General features: G+C 48.4%; 1 protein-coding gene across 1 annotated transcript; it reads right to left on the bottom strand.

Moving 5' to 3' along the window:
* Window positions 1-1,695: 1,695 nt before the first annotated feature.
* Lrrc43 (leucine rich repeat containing 43) lies at window positions 1,696-20,151 on the bottom strand. The gene is made up of 12 exons (XM_076855584.2): window positions 20,011-20,151; window positions 18,235-18,495; window positions 16,732-16,842; window positions 15,791-15,930; window positions 13,691-13,929; window positions 12,727-12,914; window positions 11,928-12,175; window positions 10,519-10,660; window positions 10,283-10,414; window positions 9,988-10,176; window positions 9,666-9,699; window positions 1,696-1,814 (listed from the first exon to the last, which is right to left on the bottom strand). Exons 1-12 carry the CDS (start codon window positions 20,149-20,151, stop codon window positions 1,696-1,698), a joined length of 1,944 nt encoding a protein of 647 aa, XP_076711699.2.
* Window positions 20,152-20,437: the final 286 nt, after the last annotated feature.

Genomic DNA, 20,437 nt, shown 5'->3' with positions numbered 1-20,437 from the left:
GTTTTGAGTTCTGACTGTCGTGAAGTTTGTCAAAGAGAAGGTTGAGAAAAGCCAGATTTCAATTTCTCTTGTCATGTGCCTCTGCCTCTTTTCTCCTTTCACTCTCAGTCCCCTTTCCTTGATCTTCATTGCCACATCATCCCAATCTTTCTCCTTCAGTGTGTCTAGCTGCATTAACATCCTTGTCCCTAACATTTCTAGTGCTAAGTCAAGACAACACAAAATGCATACCAAGAGATGTACTGAGAAGAAGTTAATAGAATGAAGTGGCTTGGGGAAGGTTGCTTCACCTAAGAACCAAGAACGCTGTCCTTGATAAGGGGACGTTCAAGCAAGACCTTTGAAGCAAGGGGTCAGATCACATAAAAATGTGGGGAAGTGAATGCCAGGCAGAGGCCACAGTTCATTGTAGAGCTAATGTAGCCAGGGTTGAGGAAGTGGGCTCGAGTGTGATCTGCTATGAATGAGGAGGAGGAAAACTAGCAAAGCCAAAGTGAAGTGAAAGCAGCAGCCCGAGGCGGTCAGGGAAGGGTTGAGGAGCACCACTGGAGGCTGTGGCAGAGAAGCAAAAGAATTTTCATTGTTTTAAGGTCACGCCTGTCGCTGATGCTGCTTTGATGGACTATAAGAAAACCAAGTAATAAGACAGGGAGACCCTCTAGAAAATGAATTAGAATTCAAGGCGTGGCTGTGGCATTGTGGCAGCTCCTCGATCTCAGTTATGCGGGATCTGCGGCGGTAGAGGAGGACCCCAGACGCGGGGAGGTTCCACTAGTAGAGAAGCGCTGCCAACGGCCTGAACCAGGGTCTCGCCAGGGGGCCTGCCTTGGTCCCACACACCTGCGCATCCTAATTTAACTCCTGCTAGCTGATGTCTTCCCCCATCGCTCTGCTGACCCCAAAGCCGGGCGTGGGCTTCAGAGGGTGCTCACACCCCGCGAGAGGGATGCAGAGTCCTGAGGGACTGCGTGCGTTCCTGGGGTGACAGCTGCCTGGGTTCCTCACTGACTCAACACGCTACCGGGTGAGAAAGGGCCAACGTCAGGTTCATTCTTCCAACACGAGGGTTTCCTGAGGACGAAAAGGACTGCCCTCGCCAGAGCAAGGACCAACACTGCTAGGGGTACACACTGTCCCCCGGCGGAGCGCGGCGGGTAGCGCGCGGCGGCGGGGCAGATTGCCCAGGTGGGCCCGGGCACCATTCTGCCCTGAGAGGCGCGAAAGCCTAGCGGCCCTGGGGCCCCGCACCACGCCAGCCTGAGGTCGCCCACCAGCCGGGAAGTGCGTGGCCAGAGTCGGCGCCGGTAGCCGCCGGGCAGCCCACGCCTCCTCCCAGCGCAAGAGTGGCAGCCGTCCCAGGCCCTGCACGACCTGTCCCCCTGACGTACCTAAGCGTGACTTCGGGTCGGGGCACAGGAGAGAAGCTCGCACCGCGGAGCCAGAAAATGAAGCGCTTCAGGGAGCCGAGCTCGCGGGGCTCGGGCCGCCGGCTGAGTCGCAGGCGGAGGCGGGGCTTCCGGGGGCCGGGCCGCCGCTCGCCCGCCCAGGTGGCCTCCGCAGCCCGAGGGCTCCGGCCCCGCCTCGCTCTCCCCTACCCTGCGGCAGCTCTCCCGCCCGGGGCGCTCCCGGAGGCCCAGATGTGCGGCGAGACGGACGCGGAGGCGCGAGTGCGCAGAACAGCCTTTACTCGGGCGCCTAGAAGCGGAGCGCCTCTTCCGCGGTGCGGTACTGATTCAGCTGGATCTGGACCTCCACCGTCAGCGGCTCCGGCTGGTAGTCGCTGTCGAAGCTCGGCATCTGCGGTTTTGACTTTTCTGAGAAAATTAAAACATAAGCAATGAATGGAAATGGAAGGAGACCCTCATGGTTATACAAAATTACATGCAAGAGGAAGTGAGGGGAAAGGGGGAAAAAAAAAAACAAGGGGGAGAAATGAATCACAGTAGATGGGGTAGAGAGAGAAGATGGGAGGGGAGGGGAGGGGATGGGGGTAGTAGAGGATAGGAAAGGCAGCAGAATACAACAGACACTAGTGTAGCAATATGTAAAACAGTGGATGTGTAACCGATGTGATTCTGCAATCTGTATATGGGGAAAAATGGGAGTTCATAACCCACTTGAATCAAAGTGTGAAATATGATATGTCAAGAACTATGTAATGTTTTGAACAACCAACAATAAAAATTAAAAAAAAAAAAAAAACATAAGCAATGAGTCCGCAGCAATGTGGGGACAGTGGTGTCCACGCACTGAATACATCCCCAAAACCCAAGTCCAGGGAGGCACAACTCTGAATTAGATCCAGCTCTGTTAATAGAGTAGGGAATAGAATTGCGTTTAATTGGAGCATTTAATGAGTCACAGCTGTTTGAGTTACAAGAAAAATTAGCTGTTTCTTTCTTAGACCATTTTAAGTTGAACTCTGACGAACTATGCATGTTCAGTCTTGGGTATTTGACAATTATTTTCTTTAAAATGAAGTAAGTATGGCACTTTGGGGAAAACACGGGACTGAAAGCATTTTGATAAATTTATAACATTTGAACTTTCAGGCAGAAATTAGAATTTTGGAACACTGCCACCATGAACTCAAGGTTCCCAATACTCCAAGTCTTTTCTAATGATGTGGGTGGTGATATTTAAGAACGTGACTTTTGGGGCTGGGGTTGTGGCTTGGCTGTAGAGCGCTTGCCTAACGTGTGAGGCACTGGTTTCAATCCTCAGCCCCACATAAAAATAAATAAAATAAAGGTATTGTGTCCATCTACAACTAAAAATGCTTTTTTAAAAAACGAATGTGACTTTTGGATTTTTAATGGAATGTTTAAGTCAATGTTTGTTATCTTACAAGTAACCGTGTTACCAGTAGTGCATGGTTAAAATATCCATTCAAAATGCAAAATAAAACGGATATGGAGGCGCATGCTCCGGAGGCTGAGACAGGAGGATCAGGTTCAAAGCCAGCCTCAGCAATAAACCAGGCACTAAGCAACCCAGTGGGACCCTGTCTCTAAATAAATATAAAATAGGGCTGGGGATGTAGCTCAGTGGTTCAGTGCCCCTGAGTTCAATTCCTGGTGTGTGTGTGTGTGTGTGTGTGTGTGTGTGTATCAAAATAGACCAATGTACTTTAATGACTAATTGGATTGAAAAAATCAATATATATTCAGTTTTCACTTTGTAACAAATGTAATAAGCTAGCTTGTCAAATTCATTGTAACATCAAGGAAGAATATCCATAATTCTTTGAAAGCCTATTAAAATATTCCCCTCTTTTCTAATTATGTGTTGGTATGAGGTTGGATTTTCTTCATACACTTCAACAGCAATATATCAAGAGTTTTGCTGTAGAAGCAGATATGAGAATCTACTGTCCTGTTAATCCCGACATTTAAAAGATCTTTAAAAACAAACCTGAAAAAAAAAAATTTAACTATCACCAGGCAGCCTGCCCATAATCCCAGCTACTCAGGAAACTAAGGCAGGAGGATTAGAAATTTCAGGACAATACTTTGCAGGATCCTCTCTCAAAAGTAAAAATAAAATAAAAAGGGCTAGGAATGTAGCTCAGAGGTACAGCGCCCCAGGTTCACTCTCCAGTACTGCAGAAAAAAAATTAAACTATCTTATCTCCACAGATAAATGCCAAAAATCATGTGTCCATATATGCATGGTCTTGAAAGTCCAATAGTATGAACCTCCCAATTCATTCTTTCTCAGAACTGTTTTGAGTCCTTTTCCTATGAATTTTAGAATCTGCTTGCTGAGCTGGGTGTATTGGCACATGTCTGTAATTCCAGCAACTCAGGAGGCTGAGGCAGGAGGATCACAGGTTTAAGGTCAATCTCCACAAGTTCATTGAGATCCTTTCTCAAAAACAAGATATAACAAGGGCTGGGGATATAGCTCAGTGGTAAAGTGCCCCTTGGTTCAATCTCTAATATTGGTGGTGAGGGGCAATACTTAAGTTTTAAAAAAAATCTGCTTGCTGATTTCTATAAACCAAAGACTTCCCAGGATCATTCCATTATGTGGAATCTATAGATCATTTGAGAAGAACCTACATCTTAACAATATTTGAATCTTCTAATCCCTGCTTATAGTATACCTCTCCATTGATATAGATCTTTAATTTCTGTTCACAACGTTTTATAGTTTCCAGTGAACAGGACTTCCACATCTTTTGTCACATTTATTCCTATATCATATTTTTCAATGCTATTTCTTCTTTGACCCACAGGTTATTTAGAAGTGTGTTGCTTAGTTTCTAAAAAATTTGGGATTTCTTGGATCAGGATTTTACAGTTTCAGTTTTCATCTTCCCCCCACCCCACCCCCCATTTTATACGATTTTGCAGTGTTGTCCAGGCTGGTGTTGAAATCCTGGACTCAAGGGATCCTCTCACCTCAGCCTCCCCAGTGCTGGAACTACAGGCACATACTACCAAGCACAGCTCAGATTTTGAAATGTGCTGGTCACAGTGGTGCACGCCTACAATCCAAGCAGTTCAGGAGGCTGAGACAGGAGGATCTTGAGTACAAGGCAACCTCGGCAATTTGTCAAGGCACTTAGCAGTGCAGTGAGATCCTGTCTCTAAATAAAATTTTAAAAAAGGGTTGAAGATGTGGCTCAGTGGTCGAGTGCCCCCAAGTTCAATCATCAGTACCAAAACAAAAACAAGTTTTTAAAATATATCAGCAATTATTTCTTCAGGCATTTTCCCCATTTTTTTTTATTGGTTATTCAAAACATTACAAAGATTGCAGAATCACATCGGTTACACATCCACATTTTTACATAATGCCATAATAGTAACTGTTGTATTCTGCTACATTTCCTATCCTCTACTATGCCGCCTCCCCTCCCCTCCCATCTTCTCTCTCTACCCCATCTACTGTAATTCATTTCTCTCCTTATTTTTTTCCCATTCCCCTCACAACCTCTTATATGTAATTTTGTATAACAATGAGGGTCTCCTTCCATTTCCATGCAATTTCCCTTTTCTCTCCCTTTCCTTCCAACCTCATGACTCTGTTTAATGTTAATCTTTTCCTCCTGTTCTTCCTCCCTGCTCTGTTCTTAGTTGCTCTCATTATATCAAAGAAGACATTTGGCATTTGTTTTTTAGGGATTGGCTAGCTTCACTTAGCATAATCTGCTCTAATGCCATCCATTTCCCTGCAAATTCAATGATTTTGTCATTTCTTAGTGCTGCGTAGTACTCCATTGTGTATAAATGCCACATTTTTTTATCCATTCATCTATTGAGGGGCATCGGGGTTGGTTCCACAGTCTAGCTATTGTGAATTGTGCTGCTATGAACATCGATGTGGCAGTATCCCTATAGTATGCTCTTTTAAGGTCTTCAGGGAATAGTCCGAGAAGGGCAATAGCTGGGTCAAATGGTGGTTCCATTCCCAGCTTTCCCAGGAATCTCCATACTGCTTTCCATATTGGCCGCACCAATTTGCAGTCCCACCAGCAACGTACAAGAGTACCCTTTTCCCCACATCCTCGCCAGCACTTGTTGTTGTTTGACTTCATAATGGCTGCCAATCTTACTGGAGTGAGATGGTATCTTAGGGTGGTTTTGATTTGCATTTCTCTGACTGCTAGAGATGGTGAGCATTTTTTCATGTACTTGTTGATTGATTGTATGTCCTCTTCTGAGAAGTGTCTGTTTAGGTCTTTGGCCCATTTGTTGATTGGGTTATTTGTTTTCTTATTGTTTAATTTTTTGAGTTCTTTGTATACTCTGGATATTAGGGCTCTATCTGAAGTGTGAGGAGTAAAAATTTGTTCCCATGATGTAGGCTCCCTGTTTACCTCTCTTATTGTTTCTCTTGCTGAGAAAAAACTTTTTAGTTTAAGTAAGTCCCATTTGTTGATTCTTGTTTTTAACTCTTGTGCTATGGGTGTCCTATTAAGGAATTTGGAGCCCGACCCCACAATATGTAGATCGGAGCCAACTTTTTCTTCTATCAGACGCAGAGTCTCTGATTTGATATCAAGCTCCTTGATCCATTTTGAGTTAACTTTTGTGCATGGCAAGAGGAGGGGATTCAGTTTCATTTTGTTGCATATGGATTTCCAATTTTCCCAGCACCATTTGTTGAAGATGCTATCCTTCCTCCATTGCATGCTTTTAGCCCCTTTATCGAATATAAGATAATTGTAATTTTGTGGATTGGGTTTCTGTGTCCTCTATTCTATACCATTGGTCCACCTGCCTGTTTTGGTACCAGTACCACGCTGTTTTTGTTACTATTGCTTTGTAGTACAGTTTGAAATCTGGTATCACTATACCACCTGATTCACACTTCCTGCTTAGAATTGCTTTTGCTATTCTGGGTCTTTTATTTTTCCATATGAATTTCATGATTGCTTTATCTATTTCCACAAGAAATGCCGTTGGGATTTTGATTGGCATTGCATTGAACCTATAGAGAACTTTTGGTAATATCGCCATTTTGATGATGTTAGTTCTGCCTATCCATGAACAGGGTATATTTTTCCATCTTCTAAGATCTTCTTCTATTTCTCTCTTTAGGGTTCTGTAGTTTTCATTGTATAAATCTTTCACCTCTTTTGTTAGGTTGATTCCCAAGTATTTTATTTTTTTTGAGGATATTGTGAATGGAGTGGTTTTCCTCATTTCCAGTTCAGAAGATTTGTCGCTGATATACAGGAATGCCTTTGATTTATGCGTGTTGATTTTATATCCTGCCACTTTGCTGAATTCATTTATTAGCTCTAGTAGTTTCTTTGTAGACCCTTTTGTGTCTTCTAGGTATAGGATCATATCATCCGCAAATAGTGATAATTTAAGTTCTTCTTTTCCTATCTTAATGCCTTTAATTTCTTTTGTCTGTCAAATTGCTCTGGCCAGTATTTTGAGAACTATATTGAATAGAAGTGGTGAGAGAGGGCATCCCTGTCTTGTTCCAGAATTTAGAGGGAATGCCTTCAGTTTTTTTCCATTTAGAATGATGCTAGCCTGAGGCTTTGCATATATAGCTTTTACAATTTTGAGGTAAGTTCCTGTTATCCCTAGTTTTTCTAATGTTTTGAACATAAAGGGATGCTGTACTTTGTCGAATGCTTTTTCTGCGTCTATCGAGATGATCATATGCTTCTTATCTTTAAGTCTATTGATGTGGTGAATAATGTTTATTGATTTCCGTATATTGAACCAGCCTTGCATCCCAGGGTTGAATCCTACTTGATCGTGGTGCACGATCTTTTTGATATGTTTTTGTATACGATTTGCCAGAATTTTATTGAGGATTTTTGCATCTAAATTCATTAGGGATATTGGTCTGTAGTTTTCTTTCTTTGAGGTGTCCTTATCTGGTTTGGGAATCAGGGTGATATTGGCCTCATAGAATGAATTTGGAAGTTCTCCCTCTTTTTCTATCTCCTGAAATAGATTGTGGAGTATTGGTATTAGTTCTTCTTTAAAGTTCTTGTAAAACTCTGCTGTATATCCATCCAGTCCTGGGCTTTTCTTGGTTGGTAGTCTTTTGATGGCTTCTTCTATTTCCTCACTTGATATTGGTCTGTTTAGGTTGTTTATATCTTCCTGACTCAATCTGGGTAGTTCATATGTCTTAAGGAATTTATCGATGCCTTCACTATCCATTTTTCCCATTTTTTAAAAAATATTTTTTAAGTTGTAGATGGGCACAATACCTTTATTTTATTTGCTTATTTTTATGTGGTGCTGGGGATTGAACCCAGTGTCTCTTGTATGCTAGGCAAGTGCTCTGCCACTGAGCCCCAAACCCAGCCTCTTTCCTTTTGAGAAACTCCAATCACATGGATATTAGGCCCTTGGAAATTTGTCTCAAAATTTATTGATACTCTTTCATTTTTTCCTACTGATTTTTCTCCTTAGTTTTACTTTGGACAATTTCTACTGCTCAAATTCACTAATATTTCCTTTTATATTATCTAATATGCCAATAATCCATTGAATGTATTTTTCCTATGTCACTATAGTTTTCATCTCTAAAAGTTTATATTCATTATTGCTACTTAACAGATTCAATCTTTCCTCAAGAAAGATTCTTTTTTTTTTTTTTTTTTTTTGGTACTGGATATTGAATCTAAGGACACTTTACCACTGAGCTACATTCCCAGTTCTTTTTTATTTTTATATCTTTCTTAATCTCTTAGTATATTGTAGATATACATTATAGTGGGGTTTGACATAGTCATAAATGCACATAACATACTTTTCTGAATTTAAATCCCCAATACTCCCTATTTTTCTCACAACCTCTTCTCTAAGCCCTGATCTCCTTCCTCCAGTCTATTGGTTTTCTTTTTATTTATTTATTTTTCTTTGTTTAATTGGTGTGTGTGTGTGTGTGTGTGTGTATATATATATATATATATATATATATATATATATATATAGAGAGAGAGAGAGAGAGAGAGAGAGAGAGAATTTTATTTTTTATTTTGAAACAGGACCTTTCTAAGTTGCTGAGACTGGCCTCACACTTGTGATTCTCCTGCCTCAGTCTCCCAAGTCACTGGAACTGCAGATGTGTCACTGCACCCAGCTCCTCTAGCTTCTTGAGTGTATGGAATAAATTATAATAACTGCTTTAATATTCTTGTCTACTGATTCTATCTTATATGTCATTTCTGAGTCAATTTTGGTTTCTCATTATATATTGTATTTCTTGGTTTTTTTTTTTTTTTTTCCATGCTGTGGGTTTTTTTCCATGCTGTGTAATTTGCCGGGGTTGGGGAGTAGGGGATACCAGGAATTAAACTCAGGGGCATTCAACCACTGAGCCACATCCCCAGCCCTATTTTATATTTTATTTAGAGACAGGGTCTCACTGAGTTGCTTAGTGCCTCGCTTTTGCTGAGGCTGCCTTTGAACTCGTGATCCTCCAGCCTTAGCCTCCAGAGCCGCTGGGATTACAGATATGCGCCACTGCACCGGACTCATGCCTAGTAATTTTTTATTGGATGACAGACATCGTAAATTTTACCTGAGGGATATTTTTTTGTACTCTTATTGAGATTTGTCCTAAGATACAGTTAGGTTTGATCCTTTCAAGTCTTGCTTTCCCTCCCTGATCTTTTTTTTTTTTTTTAAAGAGAGAGTGAGAGAGGAGAGAGAGAGAGAGAGAGAGAGAGAGAGAGAGAGAGAGAGAGAATTTTTTAATATCTATTTATTTTTTTTTAGTTATCGGCGGACACAACATCTTTGTTTGTACGTGGTGCTGAGAATCGAACCCGGGCCGCACGCGCTACCACTTGAGCCACATCCCCAGCCCCCCTCCCTGATCTTTTAAAAACACAAATCTGAAGCTTACCTAGTTCAGAAACTTCACTGGCCACTCAGAATAAATCCAGGCTTCTTATCTGACCAATTATACCTGAAGCCAAAAGAACCCTGAGCCACCTCAGCTCGGTCCTTCCTCCAGGGCACCACAATGCCCTTCCCCACCCATCACGCAGCACAGCAGGCTGCTGCCTCTGGGACATGCAGGGAGGATGGGGGTCCAGTCCTCAGGGTGGATGTGGCCTCCCTACTGGCTGGAAGATACAGTTCTCAGTCCCCCACCCTGTGGCTTCCAGTCAAGGCTGGCCCCTCAGCAACCAGCTCTTGCCATCAGCCACCACACGCGTTGGCTCTTACCCTTTTTGGCCCCTTTCTTGGTCTTCTTTAAATCCTGAAAGAAAGAATAATCAAATAAGATGCTGACTGGAGTCAGGGGCTGCTGGGGAAGGGGCAGATATAGATCCCAAGGAGGCCTGGGGGCTCCCACCCATCCCAGGGCCTCTGACTGGTCCAGGAGGGTAAGGGGCTCCAGGTGAGGAGGTGCCTGAGCTGGCCCACATTGGAGGAGCATCAGCCGCACTCCCAGGGGAAGGTCCCTCCTCCATCCTCCCCAGGCTCCTGGCAGGGGAAGCATTCTTGGAGAGGGGGAAGGAGAGGACATGGTTGCGGCCCACTGTACCCTAGTTAATGTCATCTTGTCAGACTCCAGGGTGCGGATGACCCCGTAATTGCACACAGTGGACACCTGGAGCTCCCCTGCCAGCAATGGCTCCAGGGCCACCAAGTCGCTACCCAGCACCCGCAGCACAGATGGTTCCTGGCGGAGCTCCTTGGGAATTTCTTTCTTTTTCTTGGGTGCCTTCTGTTCCTGTCGTGGGAGGCCAGGAGGGTGGGACAGGGCCAGGCAAAGGACCATGCCAGGCATCTGTCCCCTCCAAACGCAGTCCCCTGCTGTGGGCTGGGTGTGCCAGTACCTTGCGGGGTTCCTTCTCCGCTTTCCCTTTCTTATTTTTCCCATCAGTTTCCTTCTTGTCTTTCTCCCCTTTTCCTTTCTTGGCAGGCAAGGGAATTTCAACAGGAACTGGCACCACAGCCCAGGAGATGATCTGGGGAACATGACATGGCCTCAAGTAAGCAGAGTCACCTCTCCCTCGCTCTTTCTAGAAAGGGGCTGAGAAGCATCTAACCAGGGAGTCAGGCCTCTGCCCACCTTCTCCTCCACAATAGTCACAGTGGTCCCCGACAGTAGGAAGGCCTTGAGTGGCACCAGGTCCTTGAAGGTGTGCTGCATCTCATAGTTGTAGGAAATGACATCAGCCCAGGGCTTGTGGTTGGTGCTGAAGAGGACGGTCCTTGATTAGGGGGAGATGCAGACATGGGCGCCATCACCCAGGGCTGTGGCTGGGAACCTGGGACAAGGCTCTAAGGGGACTTCCAAAAAAGACTACGTACCCCAAAATAGCACAAGATTGGGGGTCTGGCTATTACCAGAGAGGACCAGGGGAGCAGGAGACCAGGAAGGAACACGGCACAGAGAAGACAGTGGAGAAATGGGAAATCCTCAACAACTAAAAATCAGTGCAGAGTATAGAAAGATTCCTTAAACAAAAGCATTAACATTGAAAACTTCTGTTCATCAAATGACACGATGTAGGGAGTGAAAAGGCAAACCAGACAAAGGGGAAAGTGACTTGTTGCGCTTGTCACCAAGAAGAGTATATATCCAGAAGACGTTTGTACACAAAAGGAAATCTTCTGAATCAGTAAGAAAAAGACAGGCAAAGACCCATTTTCAAAAATGGGTAAGAGAATCAAAGAGGAACTCCCCCAAACACAGCATGTCCTCTGGGACAGGACTCTTGGCAGCCATGCCTGAGTTCCTCTGGGCTTGTAATAAATTTGCAATAAATCTCAGCCACGAGAAAGGCTGGATGCTGAGCCCTGAGAGTCCTAATGGATCCAAACCTGGGCCTAGTCTTGGAGACCCCAACACCAACAGAAGAGCCACAGTTAAAACAACTGACAAGCATTAGGGAGCTGTGACAGGAATTCCTAAGTAAATCTATATGTGCTCAACATTCTGAGACTCTACAAACTCCATTCATGGAGCTCCTACACTGTGGGAACTGACTTGGATTCCAGTAAAATTCTCCATCATCAAAGAAGCTTCCAGAACAAAGAAGGCAGAACGGGTGGCATGTGCGAAACCTGAGGAGGGGACGAGACTGGAGTTATTGAGGGCAAGGAAGAACCTGGCGCACAGACTGGAAGGTCCTTGCCACACTTTGTATGCCAGAATACATTCCAGATGGACTCAAAACTTGCATGAAAAGCTTCCAATCCCAGGGCTAAAATGCAACGAGAAAGTCGATCATTCTAGAAAGCTTAGCCCTTCAGGGACCTGAGGTTCAGATGCACTTGAGTGGAAGGTTAGGGTTCTGGGAAAGGAGTGCTGACTGCCAATCCCACACCTACCCGCTATGGCTCTAAAGAGACTGTGGCCTCGGCTGGAGCACTCAGCCATCAAGATGCTCAGGGGAGGCAGTGGGTGTAGCCTAAGTCTGCTGTCACCCTGGATGGAGACCCCAGTCCTTGCTCCTAGCCGGGTCCTATCCTTACCCAGGGGATGGGAAGAGCCGGGGATCCATCCGTGGCCGCAGCTTTGCCAGCTCCTCTGCAGAGTTGATGGAGGAGAGGGGCATTGGCAGGGCTGAGCGGCCTGAGATGAAGGACAACTCTGACTCTCCCATCTCCGTCACCCCCGACTCCTGGGACTCATTGGCCTCTTGAAGCTCCTCCAACAGCTGCACCTCTGACCCCCTCTGCAGCTCATTGCCTACAAGTTCTGTGCTGGAGGGCCTGACAATCTGCCAGGGGAGAAAGGACACACTCTCTGATGTTCCCTGAGTGTCTACAGACACAGAGATCAGGGCGGTAGGATTTTCTTTTTTTAGTGCTGGAATGGAACACTGCGCTTCCCGCATGCTAGGTAAGCAGGCCACCACTGAGCCACACCTCAGCCTTGCAGGAACCCAAGGTGTGAGCAGCACACTTGGGAGACCTAAGATCAAGCACAACCTCCTCATGAGAAGTTGGAGGCAGCACGTTTCTCCTGACCCCATGGAATGTGGAGGGGTGAAAGACATCATGGAAACTGTAGAGTGGGGCCAGAAGCTCTGGGCTTGGGTATAAAATTCCAGGCTGCTCCCGTGTCAGGCTCAGATGTCACAGGGACACAAGGTGCTCACTGCTGGCAATCATCCTGGCTGGGGCTGGGCTGGAGCCAGGGCCCTAAGCAGAAAAGGGCTGTGAATCCATGTTAAGGATTTTCCCAGGCCTCCAGGGGCTGTTCTGCCTGCACAGGAAACCCCGTGGGCCTGGACGAGGAGCCACCCTACTCCCTGACTCAGCCGGGCACCTTGGCCAGCACGCCACCATACTGGCTCCCCTCGCCTTGCTCCTCTTCCACAAAGTCGTAGGTCACGTAGTAGTTGTAGGTGATGAAAGGGCCTTCGGGGCCTGGCTCCGGGTCCCAGATAGAGGTGTCCACAACGCCCTTGACGCTTCCAATGGACACCACAAACTGTGCTTCTTGTGCCAGGAAGTCTGCAAGAAGGAGTGACAAGACTGAGGAACATGGAGGGCTGGGAGTTGGCCGACAGCAAGACAGGACGGGAAGGCACTCGTCCCTGGGTCCTCCCCTCCATGCAGAGGTTCAAGTCCCAGCTCCACCAAGTTCAATGGGAGTGATTTAGGATACGGCATTTGGCTTCTCTGAAGCCTTGGTTTCCTGATCTGTCAAATGGGAGTTATTTGGGGTTTGTATGGTACTAGGGATTCAGGGATTGAACCCAGGGACGCTCTACCACTGAGCTACATCCCAGTCCTTTTTATCTTTTATTTTTGAGACAGGGTTTGGCTGAGTTACTGAGGCTAGCCTTGAACAAACAATCCTCCTGCCTCAGCCTCCGTGCCTGTGCCACTGCTCCCAGTTGTCAAATGGAGGTTCTAATAGAAGCTTTACAGAGCCACTTCTGAGGGAGTGAGAGGTCAGGAATATTTGCCATCTCAGCTTGTGCCTGGAATGCTGAAGCTTTCAGGCTTCTGACTGACCTTGGGAAGGCTCTGATGCACCTTGCATGATGGGCCACAAGGGGGTGAACTCAAGCCACCTCAAAAGTGAAGAAACTGGCTAAAAGCTGTGGAAGCCCTCCTACCACTTCTGTCCCCAGGGCCCAGTCACAGGGGTCAAGATCTGGAGAAAATCCAGATCCAGAAGGTTTATTACATCTTATGAGGGCCCGGGTCAAATGGGGAGCCACAGACAAAGGTTCAAGGTGTGGAGCCGGGTCCCTGCCCCCTCCCTCCATGGCTGTACCCACCACCACTGAGGCTGAATCCCCGGAACTGATGCTTCTCGTTGGGAGACACAGTGATGTCATCCAGCACGCACAGCCGGGTCAGGCTGTCGATGGTGAAGCCTCGGTAGTAGGGCACCAGGGCCAGCGGGTTCCCCTGCAGCACCAGCAGCCGCAGGTGCCTGAGCGTGCTGAGGCTGACCATCATGCCCTGCAGGTCTGTCAGGTCATTGAAGCCCAGATCCAGGGAGACAAGGTTGGGCCTGGAAGGTGGGGCAGGCCACCCAGGAGTTAGGGACCCTGGTGAGCAGGGGACATGCCCTACACCCAGAACAGAGCTCGGCCCACACACTTTGTTCTGTCCTGGACACAGGGTAATGCCCAAGCCTGCTTCTCCCCTCTCTGGAACACTGCCATCCTCAGAGCCCAGAGACAGCCCTCACAACCTACCCCCATGTCCCAGTCACACAGAGCTCTCTAGCCAAAAGTCCAGCCTCATGTGCATCTAGAAGGTTCTCCCTATTGACAGACAGGAAGTCACTGTGGGGAAGAGCAGGAAGGGGAGGAGTGGGATTGGAATAGGGACCTGGGAGGAGGGGGGGGTGAAGCTGTAGGGTCCAGGGGTCTCAAGCTGGAGGTCACTCTTCAAAGCCAGACTGGCACATGGCCACTGGGTTCACCTCTTGGGGGACAAGAGTGAAGACCGTGCCAGCAGGCGGAAAGGAGACGTTTCCCATCCCAGCCTGTGAAGGGCAGGAAGGGCGGGCAAAGGCGAATCCCAGGACCCTGGGTGATGAGCCAGGCACAGGAGGGAGTGGGGCAGCTTTTCCCACTGTCACAAACTAGAAAGCAAAGTGACTTCAGCTCTGAGACAGAGGCCAGGAAAAGAGCAGGGAACACCCATCAGCAGCACCTTCCATACGGTGAACTCAGCCTCCTCCCTCTCCTCCCTCGCCTCTTTTGATGGCCTGTCCTGCCCTTGATAGTCACAGGCCAGTCAGAGGGAAGTATGCAAGAGGAACAGTTCGTGGGGATCAGCACACAACCTTGACCCGACCTTCAAGAGAACCAGGCAACATCAGCACAGATGTCCTTTTGATTCCCAAACAGCCCAAGACGGAGGCTCACGTACAGGTTTCTACATGATCCCCACTCGGCACGAAGCACCAGGTTGGGCATGTTTTCCAAATCAAAATCGGGACACTTGGTACTCTGTCAACAGCAAGAGCCTAAATTTGCTGTCCTAGGAAGTCCAAAGTATATGGTTTCCTGACTACGCTCCCTGATGGCAACAGGCAATGGAAGAAAGGAATCCCAGTTGGACAGGGCCGAGCCTGGTCAGGGGCCACAGAGCAGGGGGAGGAAGGAGGAAATCATGAGAGAGGGACTTTCCTCTCCACTGCACCCTGCCTTCCAAGCAGGTGTGGCTGGAGCACAAGGCCTGTCCCAGGGCTACCTAGGGGACGGAAGGAGGTACCTTCTGTGCTGACCTCCAGCCCTTTCCAGGCTGTGACAGAGGAAGCAGGGGAGCTGCACCCACAGCACCGCTAGCTAAGGTGCTGGACCCCAGTTCTCTTTGCAGGGTGCTCCCTTTGCCCCAGCTCTCCGTGGCGATCTTTTAGGGATGGTGGGTGACCCTCTCACTTCTCAGGTCTGGGATTTTAAGTTTTCCACTGTCACCCACCCCCCGCCCCCGCCAAGGAGTCAAAATCCAATGTCAACAACCAAGAGGGGACTGTTCTGCACAAACTCTGATGGATGCTGGAGTTGTAGTGACAAGGGAAGACTGTCTCTAGGACAGTGTTCTCAGCCTGGGCTGAGTCCGCCCCTCCTCCTAGGTACTGTCTGACTGTCCCAGGAGGGAATCGAGTGGGTTCAGGCCAGGGATGATGCTACCCATGCTACAATGCCCAGAACAGTCCCACGACAGAGTGACAGGCCCAAGTGTCAACGGAGCCCATGTTGAGAGATCCTCTTCTGAAGCAGGGCTCCCCCTACCCTTCCCTGGATGTCAGTGGGATTTTTTATTGAGTCATTCTGAGATCCTGAGCCGACTTTGCAGCCACCCAGAAGTTATAGAAGCAAGCCTCCCTCCGGCACCTGCCCTCCCAGCTCCCCAGTTACCAGTAGTTGTTGGTGACATAGAGACTCTCCAAGGGGCCCAGCAGTTTGTTGTGGCCCAGCCCCAGATGCTGGAGCCCAGGGGGTGGGTGAGCACACAGACATTCCATGCTGCGGATCTCGTTGCCATACAGCTCCAGCACCTAGTGACAGCCGAGGAGGCCCAGACTGGAGGGCTCCGCCTACCTGCCTGCCTGCCCTCTGCCCGCTGCCCCCTGCCCTGGGAAACTCAGGAAAGGAATCGTGGACTGCTTGGGGCCTGCCTTCCGGTGCCCAACTGGATTGCATTTTTTAAAATGCAGGAGGAACTTTTTCCTGCAGCAGAGAGGGAAGTTTCCTTTCCCTTCTGTGAAGGTGACTTCCAAGCTTGGAAGGGGAGGTGATGGAGGTGTGCAGGAAGTTCTTGCAGACATGCAGTGGGAAAGTGTCCCTGGGAAAGCCCCGAGGGACCCTGATGGAAGAGGAATGGATCCCTCTAAGTGGATATGTGCAAACTGTCCTCCTCACTCATACGTGTCACCCAGGGCCGAGCCTGGTGTCCTGGAGAGCCAGAGCCAGACCTGCTCTCTTCCTCCGTCGTCACTACTCTCGGTGTTCAGCTTAGGGCTGGGGCCCAGCTTGCCGTTTTCTAGGGTCCCTCACGCTGCAGTGACATATCAGAATTTCTTTCTTTGGATGAATTATATCCCACTACGTGGACAGGTCACCTTTTGTCCACGGGTGTGTGGTTGTAGACACCTGGATTCTTTCTACTTCTGGCTACTAAACACTGATGAATAGAAAACTGTTAGGGACCCTGCCCTCTGTCCTTTTGGGTGTTGTGGGTCCACTTTTTGAGGAACATGGCCTACAGTTAAAGACCTGAGGTTGGGCCTTAATGCAGAGCCTCCCTGGCCAAACCTGTACAGGGAAGATCAGAGACAGGGTCTCCGGGGCTCCTGTACCTTGAGTGTTGGGGGCAGATTAGCAGCATTGACTTCCTTGATTTTATTGGCACTCAGGATCAGCTCCTCAAGGTTTACAAATTTTAGGAGGTCCTTATCCACCAGGCTCACCTGAAAGGAAGGGAAGGAAGTGAGGCCTCCAGAGGGCCAGGTGACATCGCAGCACAAGCCAACAGGAACACACAGTCCTTCCAGTCTTGCCAACCCCTCCATCCCTTTTCCATCTCACTGTATCCACTCACAGGGCTCCAGGGCCACTTCCTCCCCGCACTGACAGTAGCTCTGGGATTTCCAGGCCAATGTCCTATGTCCCTTGCTGGACTGTGAGATTCTTGAGAGGGCAGAGCCATGGTAACCTACTGCCTGCCTGGCACCAAAGCTGGTTAAAGTATTTAGAAATCACCCTGGCTTGTACGGAGTAAGGTCAGAGGAGAAACTTTAGCATCCTACCCATAAATCCTCAGTTCCCAAGGAACTGAGTGATCTCAAGGATATCAGGGGTCCTTCCTGGCGAGGCTTCTTTTCCCTAGAGCAACCAAATGTCCATTTGCCTAGGATGGAGGGACTTTCCAGGACATAAAACTTGCAGCACTAACACAGGGAAAGTCACAAGCAAACTGGTCACCCTATTCATTTTCTGGTTACATGTAACTTCCCAGTTTCTCCATAAAAGGAAGCAAAGGCTCAGGAAGGGTGAGACTCAGTTTCTATGCAACTTTTGAACTGTTATTGATCTAAGCAAAGATTTTTTAGTAACAGAAATAAATAAGTCAATACTATGCCAATGTTCTCCAGGCCCACCCCACCTCGATTCCCACAGTTTAAAGGGTTTGTTTTATTTATTTATTTATTTTTGGTGGGGTTCTTTTTTTTTTTTTTTTTTTTTTTTTTTTATCTTTTTTGGAACTGGAGGTTGAACCCAGGGCTTTGCAAATACAAGGCAGACACTTTGCCACTGAGCTACATCCAGGTCCCCCACAGTTTAAATAAAGTAAAAAAAAAAAAAAAATATATATATATATATATATATATATATATATATATATCCCAGGCACAGTGGCACACAACACCTGTAATCCCAGCAACTTGGGAGGCTGAGGCAGGAGGATCAGGAGTTCAAAGCCAGCCTCAGCAATTTAGCAAGGCCCTAAGCAAGTTAGCAAGACCCTGTCTAAAGGTAAAAAGTAAAAAGGGCTGGGGATGTGGCTCAGCGCCTCTGGGTTCAATTCCTAGAACCAAACCAAACCAAAGCAATATGGGTCCTTTGAAAGGTCTTTACTAGGACCCAGGAGGGCCGAGTACAGGGCATGCTAAGAATTGGCTGTAGAAGAGGCACATGGACTCCCTCCAAGGGTGAAGGAGGAAGACTTTCAGCAAAGCATGGCTGAATACCGGCCTGTTTGTTGTACAAGCTGGTAATCTCAATGAGAAGTCAGGGCTGACCTTGGGATCAGCTCTCACAGGAGATCCCCCTACAATCTGGTGCTCATTTGCAGCACACACCTGCTTGTCCACCATCCTCAGTGACCGGAAATAGGAGTACAAGAAGGTGTCTTTGAGCATCAGTGGATTCTGGATGGCCAGTTCTCTCAGAAAATGGTCCTCAGCACTGGAGTCCTCCACCAGAGCCCAGGGTGAGTGGGGACTACGCACCAGTCCCAGCAGGGCCTCCACAGTCTCCTCCCCTGGGCTCACCGTCTCCTCCTCCCTGGGGGTCAGCTCCCTCCAGGTTCGCCATGTTTGAGGAAGAAAACGCGACCTGTTCTGCAGTGTTGGAGGTGGAGAATTTCATTAGTCTGACATGTCCTTGTAAAGAAACTCAGTTGTAAGACTAGATGACTGAGGATAAAGAATTTAGAAATCTCCATGAGCCACCAGTAATTTTGGCTGATGATTAGCCATGATATGAGTACAGATAAAAGTCCAATTCCTTCTCTGGGAGATTAATTACATATTTGACACAATCTATGCAAATTCATGAGGCTCACCAGGCAATGGCGGGGGACATAAGGATATAATCAAGGAAAAGTTTTCCAAGAGGAAGTAGCAAGGCTGGAAAGGTAAGCCCAGGAAAAGGTAAATTCAGGAAGTGGAAGATGAAAGAGTGCTTTTCCCAGAATTTACTCTCTCCCACCCCTATCTCCAGAAGAGATAGTGCAGTCTGTGCATAAAACCCAGAGTCTTACATGCTAGGCAAGCACTCTACCACCAAACTACAGCCCCAGTCCAAGATGCATCTTTGAAACCCTAAAGCTTGCAAATAGTAGGTGCTCAACCAACATCTGACTAAGCAAATCAATGAATGCTCTCAGTTTTCCTATGAAAAGGGAACACCAGCTTTCCTAGGCTCCTTTCTTTTTTTTTTTATTTTTAATTTTTTAATATTTATTTTTTTTAGTTTTCGGCGGACACAACATCTTTGTTTGTATGTGATGCTGAGGATCGAACCTGGGCCGCACGCATGCCAGGCGAGCGCACTACCACTTGAGCCACATCCCCAACCCCTCCTAGGCTCCTTTCCATGGAGTGATGGGGTGGCCCCAGCCTCTGGCCCATTCAGAACTCTCAAGACATTCCTGAGCACACTGGCTCTTGTCCCCACCCTGTGATGACACCCCACCTAGGTGAGGACAACAGTTCCTGTGGCCCCACTGAACAGGCTTCTGTCTGCAGGGTCAATGTACAGATTGAAGCTTGAGAGAAAAGGACCTTCATGGGCAGCAAACCAAATTTTCCTCTTTCACCCTGTTTCGAGGCTCCTCAACACTGCATTGCTCTCTGTCTCTCCTCGGCAGGGAAGGGTGGGCCAGAGGATGCACTGCTTAGCCTTTTGAGCCCTCAGGTTCTCCTCTAGGAGGGAAGCTTCTAGACAAACAGAAAGTGGCAGAGCCTTCCCAGCCAAGCCTCAGAAGGGGAGGCCCATGCCTCTGCAGCCTCAGGGCCCAGGTGGAACCATCTCCCACACGTGGCTCTGGGGCTCCACGAAGCCTAGAAACTTCACCCAGTCAGAAGCACCTGCATGGTGCAGACTGGCCTGCTGTGCTCAGGATGGGAAGATGCCAGGTCTGCACCCTGAGGTCAGTGCCCTCAGGCCCAGGCGGAGCTTCCTCTGCCCACACCTTGAGCTTCAGGGTCCCCTTAGTCCACCCTCCCCGCCCGAACACTAAGAACTACCCCTCCTGGGGCGTCTGGATCAGCCACCTGCTGTGTGTGGGCGCTGCCAGTGTCCAGGGCCGTCCCCCCGGCCGTCCCCCAGGCCCTCCCAGCCCCCCTTTGCACCCAGCTGCCAATGCCGCAGGGAAACTCGTGCAGACACAGCTTCCGCAGGTGCACCCGCACCACCTCGCTCAGGGTCTCCGGGGCGCTGCGGCTGCCGCTGCCGCTGTCGCTGTCGCTGCCGCTGGCCAGGGGCTGCTCCATGCTGGCGGGTGGGAGCCGCCAGCTTCCCGCGCTGCTAGGCAACGCCGGACGCCTGCACGCCCGCGCTGCTAGGCAACGCCCGACGCCTGCACGCCCGCGCTGCTAGGCAACGCCCGACGCGCCTCGCGCGCCGCACCCGGCTCAGCCCCCAGCCCCCGGCACTGCCCCGACCTCCTGCGTCAAGGCTGGTTCTTGTCCCCACCCTGTGATAACGGATAACGCAGGGCCAGGAGGCTGCGGGCGCGACCGACCGCCGGTCCTCTCTCTCCCCCAGGGGCTCCGAGCG

The sequence above is a fragment of the Callospermophilus lateralis genome, chromosome 1 (assembly GCF_048772815.1).
Source record: "Callospermophilus lateralis isolate mCalLat2 chromosome 1, mCalLat2.hap1, whole genome shotgun sequence".
Classification (NCBI taxonomy): Eukaryota; Metazoa; Chordata; class Mammalia; order Rodentia; family Sciuridae; genus Callospermophilus; species Callospermophilus lateralis.
Note: the sequence above shows the minus strand (reverse complement) of the source record. Positions and strands in the feature narration are given on the sequence as shown.